General features: G+C 41.4%; 2 protein-coding genes and 1 long non-coding RNA gene across 7 annotated transcripts in view; all 3 read left to right on the top strand.

Moving 5' to 3' along the window:
* Nucleotides 1-4100, top strand: part of il17a/f2 (interleukin 17a/f2) — a 6406-nt gene extending 2306 nt beyond the window's left edge. Inside the window, exons 2-3 of the mRNA XM_079661539.1 lie at nt 1231-1382; nt 2478-4100. Of these exons, the coding sequence (XP_079517665.1) occupies nt 1231-1382; nt 2478-2709 (384 nt within the window). The 3' untranslated portion in view covers nt 2710-4100. The remainder of the gene's footprint in view (nt 1-1230; nt 1383-2477) is intronic.
* Nucleotides 4101-4484: 384 nt separating this feature from the next.
* On the top strand, nt 4485-17959 carry LOC307026224 (uncharacterized protein). Of its 5 annotated transcripts, none has more exons than XM_079661455.1 (10): nt 4502-4575; nt 5518-5593; nt 7341-7420; nt 10635-10751; nt 14666-14726; nt 14828-14897; nt 15411-15467; nt 16795-16821; nt 16913-16975; nt 17351-17959. In XM_079661455.1, the coding sequence occupies exons 4-10, from the start codon at nt 10639-10641 to the stop codon at nt 17572-17574; spliced, it is 615 nt and encodes a 204-aa protein (XP_079517581.1). In that variant the 5' UTR covers nt 4502-4575; nt 5518-5593; nt 7341-7420; nt 10635-10638; the 3' UTR covers nt 17575-17959. The 5 variants fall into 5 exon arrangements, with proteins under 5 accessions (XP_079517578.1, XP_079517582.1, XP_079517581.1 ...); XM_079661453.1 differs by having other exon boundaries at nt 4503-4575; nt 7341-7394; XM_079661452.1 differs by lacking the exon at nt 5518-5593 and having other exon boundaries at nt 4485-4575; nt 7341-7394.
* Nucleotides 15483-16722, top strand: LOC307026316. The gene is made up of 2 exons (XR_013804379.1): nt 15483-15647; nt 16099-16722. It is a non-coding gene; the product is annotated as an uncharacterized lncRNA (long non-coding RNA).
* Nucleotides 17960-18231: the final 272 nt, after the last annotated feature.

The raw sequence follows: 18231 nt of genomic DNA, 5'->3' as shown, positions 1-18231 counted from the left end.
AGTACTCAGATCTTGTACTTGAGTAAAATTAGAAGTACTCAGGTCTTGTACTTGAGTAAAAGTAGAAGTACTCAGATCTTGTACTTGAGTAAAAGTAGAAGTACTCAGGTCTTGTACTTTAGTAAAAGTAGAAGTACTCAGATCTTGTACTTGAGTAAAAGTAGAAGTACTCAGATCTTGTACTTGAGTAAAAGTAGAAGTACTCAGGTCTTGTTCTTTAGTAAAAGTAGAAGTACTCAGATCTTGTACTTGAGTAAAAGTAGAAGTACACAGATCTTGTTCTTGAGTAAAAGTAGAAGTGCTCAGATCTTGTACTTTAGTAAAAGTACAAGTACACAGATCTTGCTCTTGAGTAAAAGTAGAAGTACTCAGATCTTGTACTTGAGTAAAAGTAGAAGTACTCAGATCTTGTACTTGAGTAAAAGTAGAAGTACTCAGATCTTGTTCTTGAGTAAAAGTAGAAGTACTCAGATCTTGTTCTTGAGTAAAAGTAGAAGTACTCAGATCTTGTTCTTGAGTAAAAGTAGAAGTACTCAGATCTTGTTCTTGAGTAAAAGTAGAAGTACTCAGATCTTGTACTTGAGTAAAAGTAGAAGTACTCAGATCTTGTTCTTGAGTAAAAGTAGAAGTACTCAGATCTTGTACTTGAGTAAAAGTAGAAGTACTCAGATCTTGTTCTTGAGTAAAAGTAGAAGTACTCAGATCTTGTACTTGAGTAAAACTAGAAGTAATCAGATCTTGTACTTGAGTAAAAGTAGAAGTACCAGAGTGTAGGAATACTCTGTTTCAGTAAAAGTCCTGCATTCAAAATGTTCCTCAAGTAAAAGTAGAAAAGTATTCTCATCAAAATATAGTGAAAGTAGAGACAGTAAAAGTAGTCGTTGTGCAGATTGGTCCATTTCAGAATAATAGATATGATATGTTTTATAATGATTGATCATGAAAGTGTTCTCAAAGCTGGTAAAGGTGCAGCTAGTTTGAATGACTTTGTATACTGCAGGGTAGCTGGTGGATTTACTCCAGGTGGAACTAAAGTCTGATTCAACACTTGATTATATTTCACATCATTCATCCACATCTGAGAAGTAACTAAAGGGATTAAATACATGTAGTGGAGGAAAAGTACATCATGTACCTCGCTTGAAATGCACCGTAATATTCTGTATACTAGACTCTCATTGTTGAGGGTACGGCTCATTTTAATATACAGTCCCTCTCTACTGTCCTCAGGTGTGTTGCAGTGCACTGTGGGTAGAGGCCGCCTCCTCCTCCTCGCTTCCTCCTTCCTGTAACTCCTTGTTGGCGTTTTCCTCCTCCGTCTCCTCGTCGTCTGAAGGAAACAGAGACATCTACCGCAGATCTCTGTCACCCTGGATCTGGAGGTACGACATTCACATTTATAATAATGATGATGATAATAGTTAAAGGTCTCCTATTTCCAGGCATATATTATGGGTCTCAGATATACAAATATATAAAAACATGTCTATGAAGTGTTTTGCTCAAAACACCAAACAGATCATTCTAGCCTCCTCTATTTCAGCTGTTACTAAAGAGCTGACTCTGGGTCTGTAGCTTTAACTTAATATAAAAGAGAGTAGATCTCATCAGGAGAACTCTCCCAGCAGAAACTCAGCTAAATGCTGCCGTGATGAAAGTCCACATCCTGTTCCAAACCGCATCAAGGATTGTCTCTGAAACAGTTTGGAGCTCAAACTCTTTCTCTCTCTCAGGTTCACCACAAGGTGACTTCCTTTTGATTTCCTGCTTCTTCACACACACTCTCTCCAGTACAGCTTAGCTCTGAGTGTTAGCATGCTAATGTAAACACAGACCATATCACTTCCAGAACACGTCTCATTGTTTCTGACAGCAACGTTTCTGATTGGCCCGTGGGCGTAAAGCCCGCCCACATTTCAGATATTACGTCATATCAGCAAATCTGGATCAGCTCCGTTGTTCCCTCGTTTTTAGAGATAAGGGCACGGAGGAAAAGACAGAGGGTTTTATTTTCGGACACTTTGTGAGTCTCCTACACACCGGGGACACAGCGGGGACACACCAGGGACACACCGGGGACACACCAGGGACACACCAGGGACACACCAGGGACACACCGGGGACACACCAGGGACACACCGGGGACACACCGGGGACACACCAGGGACACACCGGGGACACACCAGGGACACACCAGGGACACACGGGGGACACACCGGGGACACACCAGGGACACACCAGGGACACACCGGGGACACACCGGGGACACACCAGGGACACACCAGGGACACACCGGGGACACACCGGGGACACACCAGGGACACACCAGGGACACACCGGGGACACACCAGGGACACACCAGGGACACACCAGGGACACATAGTGATGTGGAAAAGACATCAGAAAGTGCATTTTGCATGATAGGAGACCTTTAAGAGAACATAATAACAATAATAATGCTTCTGTTTGTGGTTCAGGTCCTCCACAGATCCGAACCGGATCCCCTCCACGCTCTGGGAGGCCGAGTGCAGCAGCTCTTTCTGTTTGAGTCCCAACAAGCAGACGGACTGGCATAACCTGAACTCAGTCCCGGTCCTGCAGAACGTTCTGGTTCTGACAAGGAGTTCCAAAGGACCATGCTACACCGCCTCGTACCGGTCTGTGGCTGTGGGCTGCACCTGCGTCTGGGCCAGGATACACCACACCTGAACCAGAACTAGAACCTGATGAACCAGAACCACTTCAATCTGAACCACTATAACCAAAATCAAATACCTAGTACCAAGTACCTAGCCCTGAATTGGAACCAGAATCCCCTAAACCTGAACTAGCTGAACCTGAACAATAACCTGCACCTCCTGAATCTGAACCAACCGAACCAGAATCTAACCCTATGAACCAGAACCTCCTCAACCTGAACCAGAACCTGAACCTGAACCACTTGAATCTGAACCAGAGCCTGAACCTTCTGAATTTGAACCACTTTGAACCTGAACCACCTGAATCTGAACCATCTGAACCCTGACCCTGAACCAGAACCCAAAGCTGAAGCACCTGAAACAGTATAATCGGACCCTGAACCACCTGAACTGGACCCTAACCCCATGAACCCCTGTTGATGAGTTGAAAGTGAGACGTTAAAGTGTATTTGTTGTGTTTGGACGCCACTGAGGAGCTCTGAGAACTGGGGTACGTTCTTCTGGTTTGGGTGAGGACTCATGGTTGATTTTTCACTTGTAAAAACACAGCTGCAGTAATCAAGCTAAAAAACAAATGCATGAACTGGAACCCCTTGAACCTGAACCTGAACTATTTATCTGTAACCTTGAATCCAAACACAATCCTCTGACAAAGATCTCTTAACATCTGCATTAAACTGAACGCCCTCTCACAGAAAGCAGAAGCAGTCCATCACGTGGTTTGGTTTGTCCTTCTGTTATCTCGCTCCGGCGCTCAAGCAGAACGTGGCGGTTGCAGAGTTTTGGGCGGAGACGCCGTCCTTTAAGGGCATTATCAGTCACAGCCATATCAACCCTGAACGCTCCCTATGAGCAGGAAGAACACTCCGAATATTCACTGTTTCTTTTGTCCATGAGTCAAACTGTATTTATAGTGGACATTAAACCAAAGTTACTGCAGTCTAAAGTCCTTTAATCAAATAATAACTGAGTATAAAACGATGTGATGTTAATGCATGCTGGGTCTGAAGGACATATTCAACTCATTCAACATGCAAATATGTAACAAATATCTGCTCATTTGCACACATGTCCAGTGCAATTAAAGTGAACATTGGATACAGCCAGGTTGGTTTTGTTGCCATATGAGAGTCAAAGGTTTTTACAGAGTCTCCACTGCACGAACCAGGAAACACTGCAACAAAAAGTCATTTCCTGCATGTTGCTAGTCACAAAGTGAGAATGAAAGTGTCTGTTTTCTGCTCGTTATGGGTGGACAGAGTAATACAACGAATCAACTCGATTATATTACAGGGTTTCTGGCATGTTATGTTTGAATATGCAAATGAGGCGCTATGTAATGTTGACTTCTGGTGAGTTTAAGAGAAACAAAGTTCGTAAAATAAACTTCTGCATTTGAAACACCTGGGTTTTGATGTTTTATTTCTGCTAGTTTGAAAAGGCATGTTATTGAAGCTAAATATTTACCAGTGCATGAATAAGCTTCTTTAATTGAGATATGCTAGCAGTTTCCCTTCACTTCCAGTGTGTGTGCTAAGCTAGGCTAATCATGTCACACTTTTGCACCATATAACACTTGAACAATTAATTTATTATCTGTAAGACTTGGCAGGTTTTTATCTGTTAATTGACCAATCGTTGCAGCGCTATTGTGTGTGTGTGTGTGTGTGTGTGTGTGTGTGTGTGTGTGTGTGTGTGTGTGTGCGTGTGTGTGTGTGTGTGTGTGTGTGTGTGTGTGTGTGTGTGTGTGTGTGTGTGTGTGTGTGTGTGTTTGTGTGTGTGTTTAAGCCTCTCAGTGTTTGTTCAGCCTGTCAATGATCAACGGAGCAGAAACACTCCTCAGTTTGAAGCTGAGCTCACAGCTGCTGCCACACAGGTAGGATCCATACAAATATATACTTTATCAATACTTATATATTCATTTAAACTTCTCTGTGTATTTCTTTTAGTTTTTAAAGTCTGGAACAGAAGCTCAGTATTGTCCTGTTTAGACAATTTAAATGTTAGGAGGAAGGCGTGTTGTTTACTTTGAATATCAGAGATACCACGGAAATAAAGGACAGATATTTCTTTATAAACTGTTTTTACTGCAGAAACAACGTGTATGTGATTTATACAATAATGTATGCTTTTAGAGACAAATTATAGAAATATAGATCATATAGAAATCAGACGAATCATATATATTTGACATATATATAAGGAACATGTGGCAAATGTGCATTTATGGCATCATCATGAAGTTATAATGTGATCATTGATTAATATCAATATCATATCAGAAACAAGGCAAGTTTATTCATAGCGCCTTTCAACACAAGGCGATTCAAGGTGCTTTACAAAAATGAAAGACATTCAGACAAAGGCATTTAAAAACAGTCATCAAAAATAAAAGATAATAAAAGAAACATTAAAATAACAAATACATGAATAGAAAGTACATTATTAAAAAGTTATAGTGCAGTTTAAGATGTGAATAGTTCACACAGAAGTTCCTCTTTACTGATGCCTTTCTTTAAGGTTTCTCCGAACATGAGCTGTGTACGCTTGTATGGCGCATACGTCCCGAGCAGCACACACAGAGAAAAGCAGCCAGGACAAAGTCCCCAGACTCTGATTCCCTCGGGTTACTAGCCCCAAATGTTCATCAACCAAAAACGGAACACAACGGCTCAGTTTAAATTAAAAGCAGCGGCAAAAAGAAAAGTCTTCAGCCTGGATTTAAAAGTAGTCAGAGTTGCAGCGGACCTGCAGGTTTCTGGGAGTTTGTTCCAGATGTTTGGAGCAGAATAACTGAACGCTGCTTCTCCATGTTTAGTTCTGACTCTGGGGACAGAAAGCTGACCAGTCCCTGAAGACCTGAGAGATCTGGATGGTTCATCATTTAGCAGGAGGTCAGAAATGTATTTTGGGCCTAAACCATTCAGTGCTTTATAAACAGCAACAGCTTTCTAATAGATGTTTTAGTGAGACCTGTGAAGACACCATTGCAGTAGTCCAGTCTACTGAAGATAAAAGCATGGACAAGTTTTTCCAAATCCTGCTGTGACATTAGTCTTTTAAATATGTTCTTTAGGTGATAGTAAGCTGATTTAGTAACTGTTTTAATGTGACTGTTGAAGCTCAGGTCAGAGTCCATGACTACACCTAGATTTCTGGCTCTCTCTGTTGTTTTGAACTTTGCAGACTGAAGCTCAGCACTAACCTTTATACGTTCTACTTTGGAAAACAGGTGTTTTTTAGGTATTATATATTACGTATATGCATTTTAGTCAAAGCTTTCATTAATGTTTCTTTGCAAATAAACCTGCAGAGTTGAACAGAAACACATAATATGCTAATTGTGGTTTTTAATGTTTAGCATGTTAGCAATTGCATGCTACGTGCTATAGAAGTTTTATTGATGCTGCTGTTCACACTGATGCTGCTGTTCTGATAACACTTCAAGCTAAGCTAAGCTAACCAGTTGCTATCTGCAGATTCATATTTAATGCACAGATTGGAGATCAGACTCGTTGTGTAACTCTCTCCACTGAAGGTGAAAACGCTTGTTACTAAAAGATGCTCAGATCATAGCATTATCAATCAATCACTCAATGTTTATTTACAGTGGAGACAATACAAGGCACCAGGTGGGGGGGGGGGGGAGACAATACAGGGCACCAGGTGGGGGGGGGACACAATACAGGGCACCAGGTTGGGGGGAGAGACAATACAGGGCACCAGGTGGGGGGGGGGAGACAATACAGGGCACCAGGTTGGGGGGAGAGACAATACAGGGCACCAGGTGGGGGGGGGGGGAGACAATACAGGGCACCAGGTTGGGGGGAGAGACAATACAGGGCACCAGGTTGGGGGAGAGACAATACAGAGCACCAGGTGGGGGGGGGAGACAATACAGGGCACCAGGTTGGGGGGGGAGACAATTCAGGGCACCAGGTGGGGCGGGGAGACAATACAGGGCACCAGGTGGGGGGGGGAGACAATACAGGGCACCAGGTGGGGGGGGGGAGACAATACAGGGCACCAGGTGGGGGGGGGGGGGGGGACAATACAGGGCACCAGGTTTGGGGGGGGGAGACAATACAGGGCACCAGGTGGGAGGGGGGAGACAATACAGGGCACCAGGTTGGGGGGGGGGGACAATACAGGGCAGCAGGTGCACACAATCAACGGCTAGACATGGGGAAAGGGGAACACATTTCAAAATAAAATACAATAAACACATCATTCAATATAAAATATAGATATCAAATTGTATACAAATGTATGCAAGGCCCGAAGCCGTCAGTCCACAGTTACCTTCGTCACAGACACCCTCTGTCCTTAGACCCTCTGTCCTTAGACCCTCTGTCCTTAGACCCTCACATCGTACAAGGAAACACTTCCAGAGAAACCCCACAGTTTAAAGGGGAACATGGGAGAAACCTCAGGGAGAGCAACAGAGGAGGGATCCCTCTCCCAGGACGGACAGACGTGCAATAGATGCCGTGTGTAAGAGATAATACATTTCACAGCGTAGGTAGACCAGATGTTTGTAAATGCATGTTTCTGTGAGAAGAAGATGAATCCACGAGGATGTCATTCGATAACTCTTTTAGCATCTTAGCATTTATATTTCCCCTCTTTGTTTTCCTGCAGGCGTCCATCAGGATGAGTCAGATCTGCTTCACCGCCTCTGAGACAAACTGAAAGGTAAATATCAGCTGTCCTGTTTGGAAGCGAGGTCTGCACACACCTTGTATATTTAGCTTCTGATGGTATTCTGTACATCGCCTCACGTTGAGTCGGTTTGGTACAAAACGTTTTCTGTCAATACATTCTCAGACCTTTGTGTTTCTTTTCTGTTTTTAGTAAAAGCTTGAAAGATGGGATGACGTTTAGCTGTAAATATTTAGTTTTGCTTTTTTTCAAATACAATAAATAGAAAGACACACACATGGGTAGCAGTGCTCGAACATCAGGTTGCTATTTGGTTCATAACATGTTAATAAGTGACTCATTTCAAATAGCATGAACATATTTCAAACACAAGTTAAAGTAAAAAATGTTACAATATATAACAAATAATAATGATTATGTAAAAATGTGTTCATGACAGTTTATTGACTATAAATCATTTGTGTGTTAAAATAATTTCAGCCATCTTGACTCTGTGTTATTTCAAATGTATAACCGTATTATTTATTTCTCACAGGCCTTTCATCGTCCGTCTATCATTCATTAATGTTTATTTCCATGAAGCGGCCGTCAGGTTTCTGCATAAAACACTAACATTCAAATGTCTGAGTGACTGCAGTCTTCTGTTTGAACGTGGTCCTCCTCCCTGTGGAAAGTTTGATTTGGCGTGTCGACAGAAAGTAAAACAGCCTGAGGACATTTTCATTTACTGTCTGCTGTTTGTCTAAGAGACGTCGGTATTCAGAGAGAGAACCACAGAGGGCGAGGGTTACTCCAGAAGCCACGGCAAACAGAGGAGGGTTGGACTTTCTAACCTGATATTCAACTTTTCTTGGTTCTTTTTTGGGGCGTTTTCTATTTTATTTGATGGTACAGATATTCATAAGTAACATAAAGTAATACAAAATAAATAAAGACCCACATTAGAGGAGAAATACCAGAATATCAGTGAAACCAGGTCTTAACCATCTCTCTTATTTCCAGTAGGGGGATGTTGAACTAAAGAATAGTTTAGAAGTCAATAAGAGATTAGAAAAGGAGTGGTTTGAACCAGATTCAAGATGTCTAATGTGGTTTCTGGGCAACACACCAGACTGTATAGAAGTCTATGAGGAAAGGACACTACTTCTCATTTATAAGAGAAATAATGGTTGAGTTTGAATTGAATGTACACTTTCCAGTATTGTGCACTTAACTTCAATGGTTGCTAAAAAGATTGTATTGAAGCCTTTTATTGAGAGTTATATGAGAACATGAGCATCATCACTAAGAAATCTAATGATTGCTCTAATTCAGGGGTGTCCAAACTACGGCCCGGGGGCCAAATGCGGCCCGCGGACCCTTTTGAATCGGCCCTCACTCAGGAAAAGTATAATTATTTAAGTATAATAAACTTCTGCTTGTCTTATATTGTACTTCTTAAATATATATGTTCAAATATATTACACAATATTCATGTGTTAATAGGCCCAATTTTCAAATAAATTCACTAAATTAAAGTTGAAAACATGTTCTAACAAATCTAAATTGATAAGAAAAAAGCCCAATAACAGATGTACATAACAACCTTGAAATATACCCTTCATATTTCCTCTTATTATAGGAAATCTGAAGCTTCTGTTTTAAGGGACGAGCGGCTAACAAAATAAAAAGCATTTTCAAGTATCAAGAATAATTTACCTACTGTACATTGGATTGACTTTTCCAATTTATAACTTAACTTATGAGGCAGTATACCTCACCAGGGAGCGGCCCAGCCCTGCGTATATTTTTCTGTATGTGGCCCTCGGTGAAAAAGGTTTGGACACTCCTGCTCGAATTAAAGAGTTGTTTGAACTCAATTCAAGATTTCTAAAGTGATGTCCGTGCAACGCTCTCCACTGTTTGCAAGAAGAAGCCAGACTGTATAGAAGTCTATGAGGAAATGACCCTATATCTAATTAACAAGAGAAACAAGTGTTAAGAGAGTCAAAAAAGTGTTGAGTTTGAACTACCGTAATTTTCGGACTATAAGCCGCGCCTTTTTCCCTATTTTTCGACGCTGCGGTTTATATAACGGTGCGGCTAATCTATGGATTTTTACAGCTAACGGCCAACACCTTTAACTCTATGGACTCTATGGCCGGTCCGCGGACCCCCACCTTTAAGCGGCGGGTTCCAGCAGGAAAAGCTGGAGGCCGGAAAAGAGTGAGACAGGTAGCGCGCAAAAGTAAAAGTGGAACCGAGAGTGGTATGCTGCTGCGGCTTATAGTCCGAAAATTACGGTAAATGTAAACTTTAATAATATATGTGTGAATGGCATTAAAGTTCACTGGCTGCTAAAAGAAGCCAGATTGTCTAGAAGTCTCTGAGGAAATGACCCTACTTCTCATTTACAATAAAACTACGTGTTGAAAGTTCAAGAAATGAACTATAGTATTGAGTTTGAATTAAATACAAACTTTATAATATGTGTATTTTAGATTGTATAGAAGTCTATGAGGAAGTGTTGCTCCTCCCAGTTGATTTATCACCTAATTAACATATTCCTGAAGAGTTTAAAGCCTCAAGTTCTAGTTTCATGTCTCCAATACTCAGCACATTTACTGATGTACTTTATGTCGTAGATTAAAGCGTTAAAGTCTCTTCATCTTGTGTTCACCACAGACCTGATTTAGCACCGTATGTTCTGTATAAACCAATCAGCAGTGAGGAAGTATAAACACTTTGTGAAACTCCTGAAAAGGCAAGGCGAGTTTATTTATACAGAACTTTCAACACAATTCAAAGTGCTTTCTTTACAACAAAAATATTGTTTAGAATAAATCAGTAACCTAAAGAATGCAAGAAGAGTTCCCATGATGCATTGCAGTGTGTACAGGTGTGTACAGGTGTGTTCGTACGGAATAGGACCCAAAGCAGTCAAACGGGTGGGAGGTTAAGGGGATGTAAATAAAAAGCCAGAAAACGGGCAAGGCGGAACAAGCAGGAAATAAACAAACAAAACAACAACAACCCGTACACAGGAGGGCAGAACGTCAGGAGCACAACAACAACAACAACAACACCCAAACCTCCATGAAACCATGACGAACTGTCAGCCAATCAGCCAATCAGAACGGAGGGAAAACAGACAGGAAGCAAAGGCAGACATGAGACAGGGGGTGAACCCCTTTCAAAGTAAAACGGGACTATTCAAAGATAATAGATCATGACACTCTTCTTCCTCTTCCTCCTCCTCCTCCTCCTCTTCCTCCTCCTCTTCTCTTCTCTCAGGATAATGGCGCCTATGGGGTCAGAGGTCGACGTCTTCCTGTCTTCAGGCGTCTTCTTCTTCGTCCTCCTCGTCTTCCTCTCCATCTTCTTCACGGCTCTCTGCAGCGAGTGCAGCAGGTCAGACCTCCATGTTGGAATAATGAATATGTGATTCTTTTATATTATATAAAAAGTCAAAATGTGACATGTCATGATCACAGGATCGTTTAATGTCCTGTGAGAAATTCATGTTTTATCTGGTGAAATATTTCCTATAAAAAGACCAGGTATGTTCCAGGGGTCTGAAGCTCACTGTCGAGCTACATGTCCCCTCTCTGTCCTGTGGCACCGTTTGTATTCTCTGAACCGTGTCCTTGTGCTTTGAAAGGAGTATTATTATTATTATTAGGGTCTGAGACCTAGGTCGGCGAAGACCCTATTGAAATCGGTCGCGCAGTGACCGATAAACCTGCGAAACACACACAAAACAGGGAAAACGACCGGCAAAAGCACAGAAAAGGTTCGGAAATCATGACGGGTGATAGGCCGCGTGAGCACAGCAAGTCGGCCATTTTCAATTTGGCACTTTAACGAACTCCTCCTAGGGACTTTATCCGTACGACTCCAAATTCGTCGGGTAGCTTCTCGACAAATGGGCGATCTAAAGTTATCACGGAACTTCTTTTCTTTCGCACGGCGCAGCCGTGATTTGGCGCCAAAGTTCGCGTTCGCTCGATGCTAGGCCATCCCTCGCCATGGAACATGATGATGTCATAATTCAAACTGACATGCTCAGAACGCCACCAAAATTCACATGATGATTAACACTGCGGCCCTGAACAGCTCTACGTCAAATCCGATGTTACTTAATATGGCGTTGCCATGGCAACGGATCCCTCGCCATAACACACGGTGTCGCTGTAACTCCAATGGACACGGTTCCATCGTCCCCCAATCTTCACTTTTATATCACCGGTGAATGCCTCAACAGCTCTACATGAAATCTGAGATCTCATCGTATGCCGTTTCCATGGCAACGAATCCCTCGCCAAAAAACACGATGTTCTGTTAACTCAATGGAAAATCGTCCAAACGGCACCAGACTTCATATGATGGGTGATGGTCAGGCCCTAAACAGCTCTATGCTAATTATGGGATGTCATCATTTGCCGTTTCCATGGCAACGCATCCCCCTCCATAAAACCCAATGTTGTCTTAACTCAATGGAAAATGGTCCAAACGGCACCAGACTTCAGATCACAGTTAATGGTCCGGCCCTCAACACCTCAATGTGACAATAGTGAGTTTTCCTCAAAAGCTGTTGCCATGGCAACGCATCCCTCGCCGTTAAGCACGATATTGCTAAAACTCCTGTTTAAATGTTCAAAAAGTGTTCAAATTTCACATGTGTGCTAACGGTCAACCCCTCGAGACATATATGTGTCAGTTTTGAGATTTCGTCAAATGTCGTTGCTATGGTAACTAAATGGTCGCCGTGAAACACGGTTCTCTCATAACTCCAGTTAACTTGCTCCAAACGGCCCAAAACTTCACAGGTTTGATAACGATGCAGCCCTCAACACATCTAGGCGTATTATGGGGTGTCATCAAATTCCGTTGCCATGGCGACAGATCACTCCCCATCAAACACAATGTTTGTGATACTGCTGTAACTCCTGTGTACGTTGTCCGATCGGCCTGAAACTTCCCACGTTTGCCAACGGCCGAGTCCTCGAGACATCTGCCTGACGTCGACGTGCGGACAACAGCCTGCGGAGCGTCGAAGACCCGCTCAACGCTGCTCGCAGCTTTAATTATTATTATTATTATTATATGTGTTTTATTTTCCATGTTTTAAGAATATTAAGCATTGTACCTATATTCTGTATTTCTGCCAACAAATGACATGCACATCTAGATGAAACTGTATTTTCATAACACAGAAGAAAACAAAGAAACATGCAGGTCGTGTTCTATGCATTTCGTCACCAGGGCGAAGATGTGCTCGACCTGCTCTTAAGACTAATCGCTTCTCAAAATCATTCATCCCTTCTGCACGCAAACTATTAAATTCTTGAAAAGCTTTTAACTCGATTATTTATTTATTTATTATTGTGATGCTATGAACTACACTGAACAAAAATATAAACGCAACACTTTTGTTTTTGCTCCCATTTTTCATGAGATGAACTCAAAGATCTAAAACATTTTCTACAAACACAAAATAACCATTTCTCTCAAATATTGTTCACAAATCTGAAAAAATCTGTGATAGTGAGCACTTCTCCTTTGCCGAGATAATCCATCCCACCTCACAGGTGTGGCATATCAAGATGCTGATTAGACAGCATGATTATTGCACAGGTGTGCCTTAGGCTGGCCACAATAAAAGGCCACCCTGAAACGTGCAGTTTTGCTTTATTGGGGGGGTCTGGGGGGGTCTGAAAACCAGTCAGTATCTGGTGTGAGGGTTAGGGTTAGGGTTAGGGTAATGTTGTGAATCGAGTGGCCTGTGTTCGTCGTCCATAACATACGCCTGCCCATACCATAACCCCACCACCACCATGGGCCACTCAATTCACAACATTACCCTAACCCTAACCCTAACCCTAACCCTAACCCTCACACCAGATACTGACTGGTTTTCGGACCCCCCCAGACCCCCCCAATAAAGCAAAACTGCACGTTTCAGAGTGGCCTTTTATTGTGGCCAGCCTAAGGCACACCTGTGCAATAATCATGCTGTCTAATCAGCATCTTGATATGCCACACCTGTGAGGTGGGATGGATTATCTCGGCAAAGGAGAAGTGCTCACTATCACACATTTTTTCAGATTTATGAAAAACATTTGAGAGAAATGATTATTTTGTGTTTGTAGAAAATGTTTTAGATCTTTGAGTTCATCTCATGAAAAATGGGAGCAAAAACAAAAGTGTTGCATTTATATTTTTGTTCAGTGTAGTGATGGTGTAAATTGGAATGATCTCCCGGGTGTGTCTGTGTGCTTTCTTCCCGTATGTTCCTGCCTGTGTGCATGACATAAGCTGCTGCTCATAACCACCTGCCCCTTAAGGGATTCATCAGGTTGTTGATTGATTGATTGATTGATTGACTGATTGATTGATTGATTGATTGATTGATTGATTGATTGACATGCAGTATGGAAACTGCACAGATATAGAGTTCAGATATTATTCAAATGGAGACATTATATCCAGAATACAGCTGAAGGTATAATGAACGAATACACGGCTTTAATTATACGTATAGCGACAGCAGGAAACAAACAAAGTCGCTGAGAGGCTGTGACACGCTACAAAAACTGAAATCAAAAACTCTGTTGCAAAATAATGTGGTTTAATGAAAGCTGGGATAATCAACTTATTCTCCTTGGACATGTGCATCGTTATAATAATCAAAGCAATCATTTCAACTTACGGTCAACAAAACAGTACGACGGCCCTGTGTCCCCCTCTTCCACACACCTCACGCAGGTGAACAGGATTATAATGAGTACCGCCCACATCCATGTGACCCAAGCCAACCAATCAATAGAGATCAAACCAATATCTTATATTAAAACATAAAGGATTACTAAACACGTTTCATGGCTCCTACAATACGTAAAACCACAACTTGTCATTTGATGCTTTCAAGATCTGAAAAGATTTTTTACAAAGCTGGACTACAAATGTGTAGAAACGTATATTTCTTTATTCTTTATTGTGATTGGATTTATAATATTTTAAGGATATTTAGACCTATTTTCTTACATTAAAGATTTCACAGTTTTTCTATAACTCTAAGAAATATATTTAACAAATAGTATCTATTTCCTCATATATGAGCGGAGGAAGAATCTGATATAAGTAAAAAACACACATGTTTGATGTTTCCAAAGTAAGGCTTTTTTATAACACAAAATCCTAACATGAGCCTGAACCCAGCAGAAAAGTGGCCCTTAAAGAAGGCTCCTGCAGCTTTGGGATTTTTTTTTGTTGTTTGCTTTTTATAAATATATCTTACATTATTTTTCTCTTGTTATTCGCAGACGTTCCTTTGAGCTGCGAGACCCGGCGGTGAACAAAGACCCGTCGTCCCTCATCAGAGTGGTGAGTGACCTGTGACCTCTGACCTGTGACCTCTGAGCTCTGAATATAAGAATCATAATGAAAGGAATAATGGTAATATTGCCATGTGTTAATATGTTCAGGTGAAGCTGGAGGACGCGATGGAGGCGAGAGAAAACCCGATGATCGCAGAGATCCAGAACGATGAGAAAGGTACAAAACAACACCTTCTTAACAACCTGAGAGTATTTGAACTTTAATTGAGAATTTATTCTAAATCATAATTCTATGCTAGAGATTTGGAAGTAAGTATCGCATGTTCTTATCGATTTAAAATGTATTTGACAACATTAGTTACTTTGCTTGTTCATTTTATTAATATATTATATATCTTATTATGGATTTGGATACCTGTAAGTATTTACCAGCAGCAACATTAAAATTGTATTTATATTAATGCGTCACTAATTAAAATCCAGTGATATGAAGATTTAGTTTTAGATTTGGCACTTAAGTTGATTTAATGCTAAGACTCATGTACTTTTACTCAAGTAAAAAAAAGGAAAGGAAATGAGGGACTTTTTCTTTAACAGACGACATAACAGTGTGTATGTGTGTGTGTGTGTGTGTGTGTGTGTGTGTGTGTGTGTGTGTGTGTGTGTGTGTGTGTGTGTGTGTGTGTGTGTGTGTGTGTGTGTGTGTGTGTGTGTGTGTGTGTGTGTGTAGACTCAGTGTCCTTCACTCCCTGGAGGAGCCACTTGGCGGCGCCACAGCACCACCCAGGTCAGTGTGAGGAACTTGAACTAAAGTAAAAGCCTGAGTAAAGGGATGCATCCTATACACGTTTTTGAGATGCTAAAGCGCAACCATGTTTTTAATAACTTTAATGTCTGGTTTTTGTAAATGGATAAATTATCATTTTGTTTGGGTTGTAGTTTGGATCCTTCCCATAATGTTAGTGAGGCCCAGACCACATAGGTTACACCAACACATCCTCACTCCCAGGTCGGCCTATGTTGACGTTATGTCAAGTCCCCTGTTTAGGCTTTTTCCAACGCAAGGGGGCGGCCCTTAGCGTACATTTTCAACTTTCCGGGATGTCCATAGGCTTCTACTCTCCCCATAACTGACAGCAACACAAGTCCTACATTATTCAATTAAAATAAAGAAGTAAAAACAATAAGTGTGGCTTGATATTGAGTTAGAAAAAGGTTGATAAACGCTGTGAGAATTGATCTGCGGGTAGCATTCGCTCGCGATCTCAAGTTGTCTGCAACATACGTTTAGGGAGCTATATAGAAGCCTATGGACATCCCGGAGAGTTGAAAATGTACGCTAAGGGCCGCCCCCTTGCGTTGGAAAAAGCCGACACAGGGGACTTGACATAACGTCAACAGGCCGACCTGGGAGTGAGGATGTGTTGGTTACACGGGCTAGGGGAGACTGCACGGCCTCATTTAAGAACAGCGCATTCAGCCAGGCTGTCTTTTCATTCAGCGCATCCCATCAATGGAAATCAATGCCACCATCGATAAGAGAGTCCTCATCCTACTACTCATTCAAGCACAGTGTTAAGAAGTGGCTCATTGATAACCAACAGTGTCAGCACTGATGTGTGCGTGTGTGTGTGTGTGTGTGTGTGTGTGTGTGTGTGTGTGTGTGTGTGTGTGTGTGCGTGTGCGTGTGTGCGCGTGCGTATTTCTTTATTATCATGACTTGTTCCTTACCTGTATTCAGTGATGTCGTCTATTGTAAAAATGTACTTTTATTGGTATTACAATGTAGTGGTATTTGTATTATTGCTTGTCGGATTACCATCTGGCAAAGGGACTATCTGTGATATAACTATATCTAGCCTGTTGGCTATTCGAGTACATTTACCTACAACATATAGAAAAATAATCCTGCATGCATCTGCAGGAGCCATCATTTATTTATTCCGTTTTTAATAATAATGTTTCGTGTTTCTAGCTGTTGTTCTAATTTTAGCCACAAGAGGCTGGCATTGACCTTTACCCTACTTTTGATAACATGAAGTGTGTGTGTGTGTGTGTGTGTGTGTGTGTGTGTGTGTGTGTGTGTGTGTGTGTGTGTGTGTGTGTGTCCTCAGATGCACGGACCAATGGCAGCGCTGCAGGTATTGTATTTGAGTGACAACACTAAAGTATGTCAGAAACATTGCAACTACATTTCCCATGATGCTCTATTCCTGCTGTGTGTGTGTTCAGACGTAAAGACTGAAGAAGATTATTCAGCCTCGTTCACTCCATGGAGAAGCCATCTGAACACAGGTCTGTATTTCTGTTTTTAGTGACATACCAAAAACCTGCACTAATGAGATTTGTGAAATAACTAAACAAGTACTCAGATATTGTTCTTGAGTAAAAGTAGAAGTACTCAGATATTGTACTCGAGAAAAGTAACTAAAGGTATTACATAAATGTAGTGGAGTAAAAGTACAAAGTAGCATATCATGGAAATACTCAAGTAAAGTACAACTACCTCAAAATTGTACTTGAGTTCAGTACTTCAAGTTAAATTCAGTAAATGTACTTAGTTACTTTAAACCTCTGTTTTTGTGCATTTGACAATATAATCTTGAAGTATTTGATCGGAGAGAGATAGCATGCTAAACTTTTCTTATATATAATGTTCCTCCCTTACAGATGTGCAAACCCCTGAAACTCCAGACCACATCTGCATCACTAACGGAGGGAGAGGAGGAGGAAGAGGAGATGATGAAGAGATGGAAAACAGAAACTCAGTTTATGCACAAGTCAGCAAGAAGGTGAGGCCGAATCCTGAGGGGCAGCAGGAAGTGGAACAGGAAGTGGAACAGGAGATGCCTTCACCTCCGCTGCCCGACAGGAAGTCAGACCTGGAGGACTGAAGGACAAAAAGAATGAAAGACTAAAGGAGAAAAAAGATGACGGTGATAATCTGCAGGAACGAGGATGAAAGACGTCCAAAGGGTTAAAAACGGAATGATCAAAATCAGAAAAATATCCATACTCCAAAAACACTGGAGACTACATTTCCCATGATGCACCTGAACAGTCTGGTAAACTAGGAAAACTAAGAAAATGTTTTTCACTGATTTTAATGTAGAATCACAGATTCAAGGTTTTTAAATAGTTTTTATATTCTGTGTAATACTGTGTCTATGTTTTTATGAATGCTTTACCTCGATCTGTTTGTATGAGTATAAAATCATGGCTGAATAAAAATGATCGTCTCTGACATGATGTTCAATAAAGGTTATCAAAACTTGAAAAGTCAAAGAAATATATAATGATATACACCTGGGGCCGTATTCACAAAGCATTTTATCTTACCGCTAGGAGTGCTCCTAACTCACGCTAAAACATTTTACGTAGGAGTTTTTTCTTAAAAGTTATTCACAAAGCCGCTGAGACCTACTCATACTAAGGATAAATCACTAAGAGTGAACTAAGAGTGAACTAAGAGTGACGCGCCGTTGCTATGGATGACGTCGATTCTCGTGCATGAGTTTAGAATAGGGTGACCAGACGTCCCCGTTTTCCGG

The sequence above is a fragment of the Notothenia rossii genome (genome assembly GCF_949606895.1).
Source record: "Notothenia rossii genome assembly, chromosome: 2".
In the NCBI taxonomy this organism is placed as follows: Eukaryota; Metazoa; Chordata; class Actinopteri; order Perciformes; family Nototheniidae; genus Notothenia; species Notothenia rossii.
The sequence above is the reverse complement of the archived record's forward strand: the minus strand, read 5'-3'. Positions and strand labels throughout refer to the sequence as shown.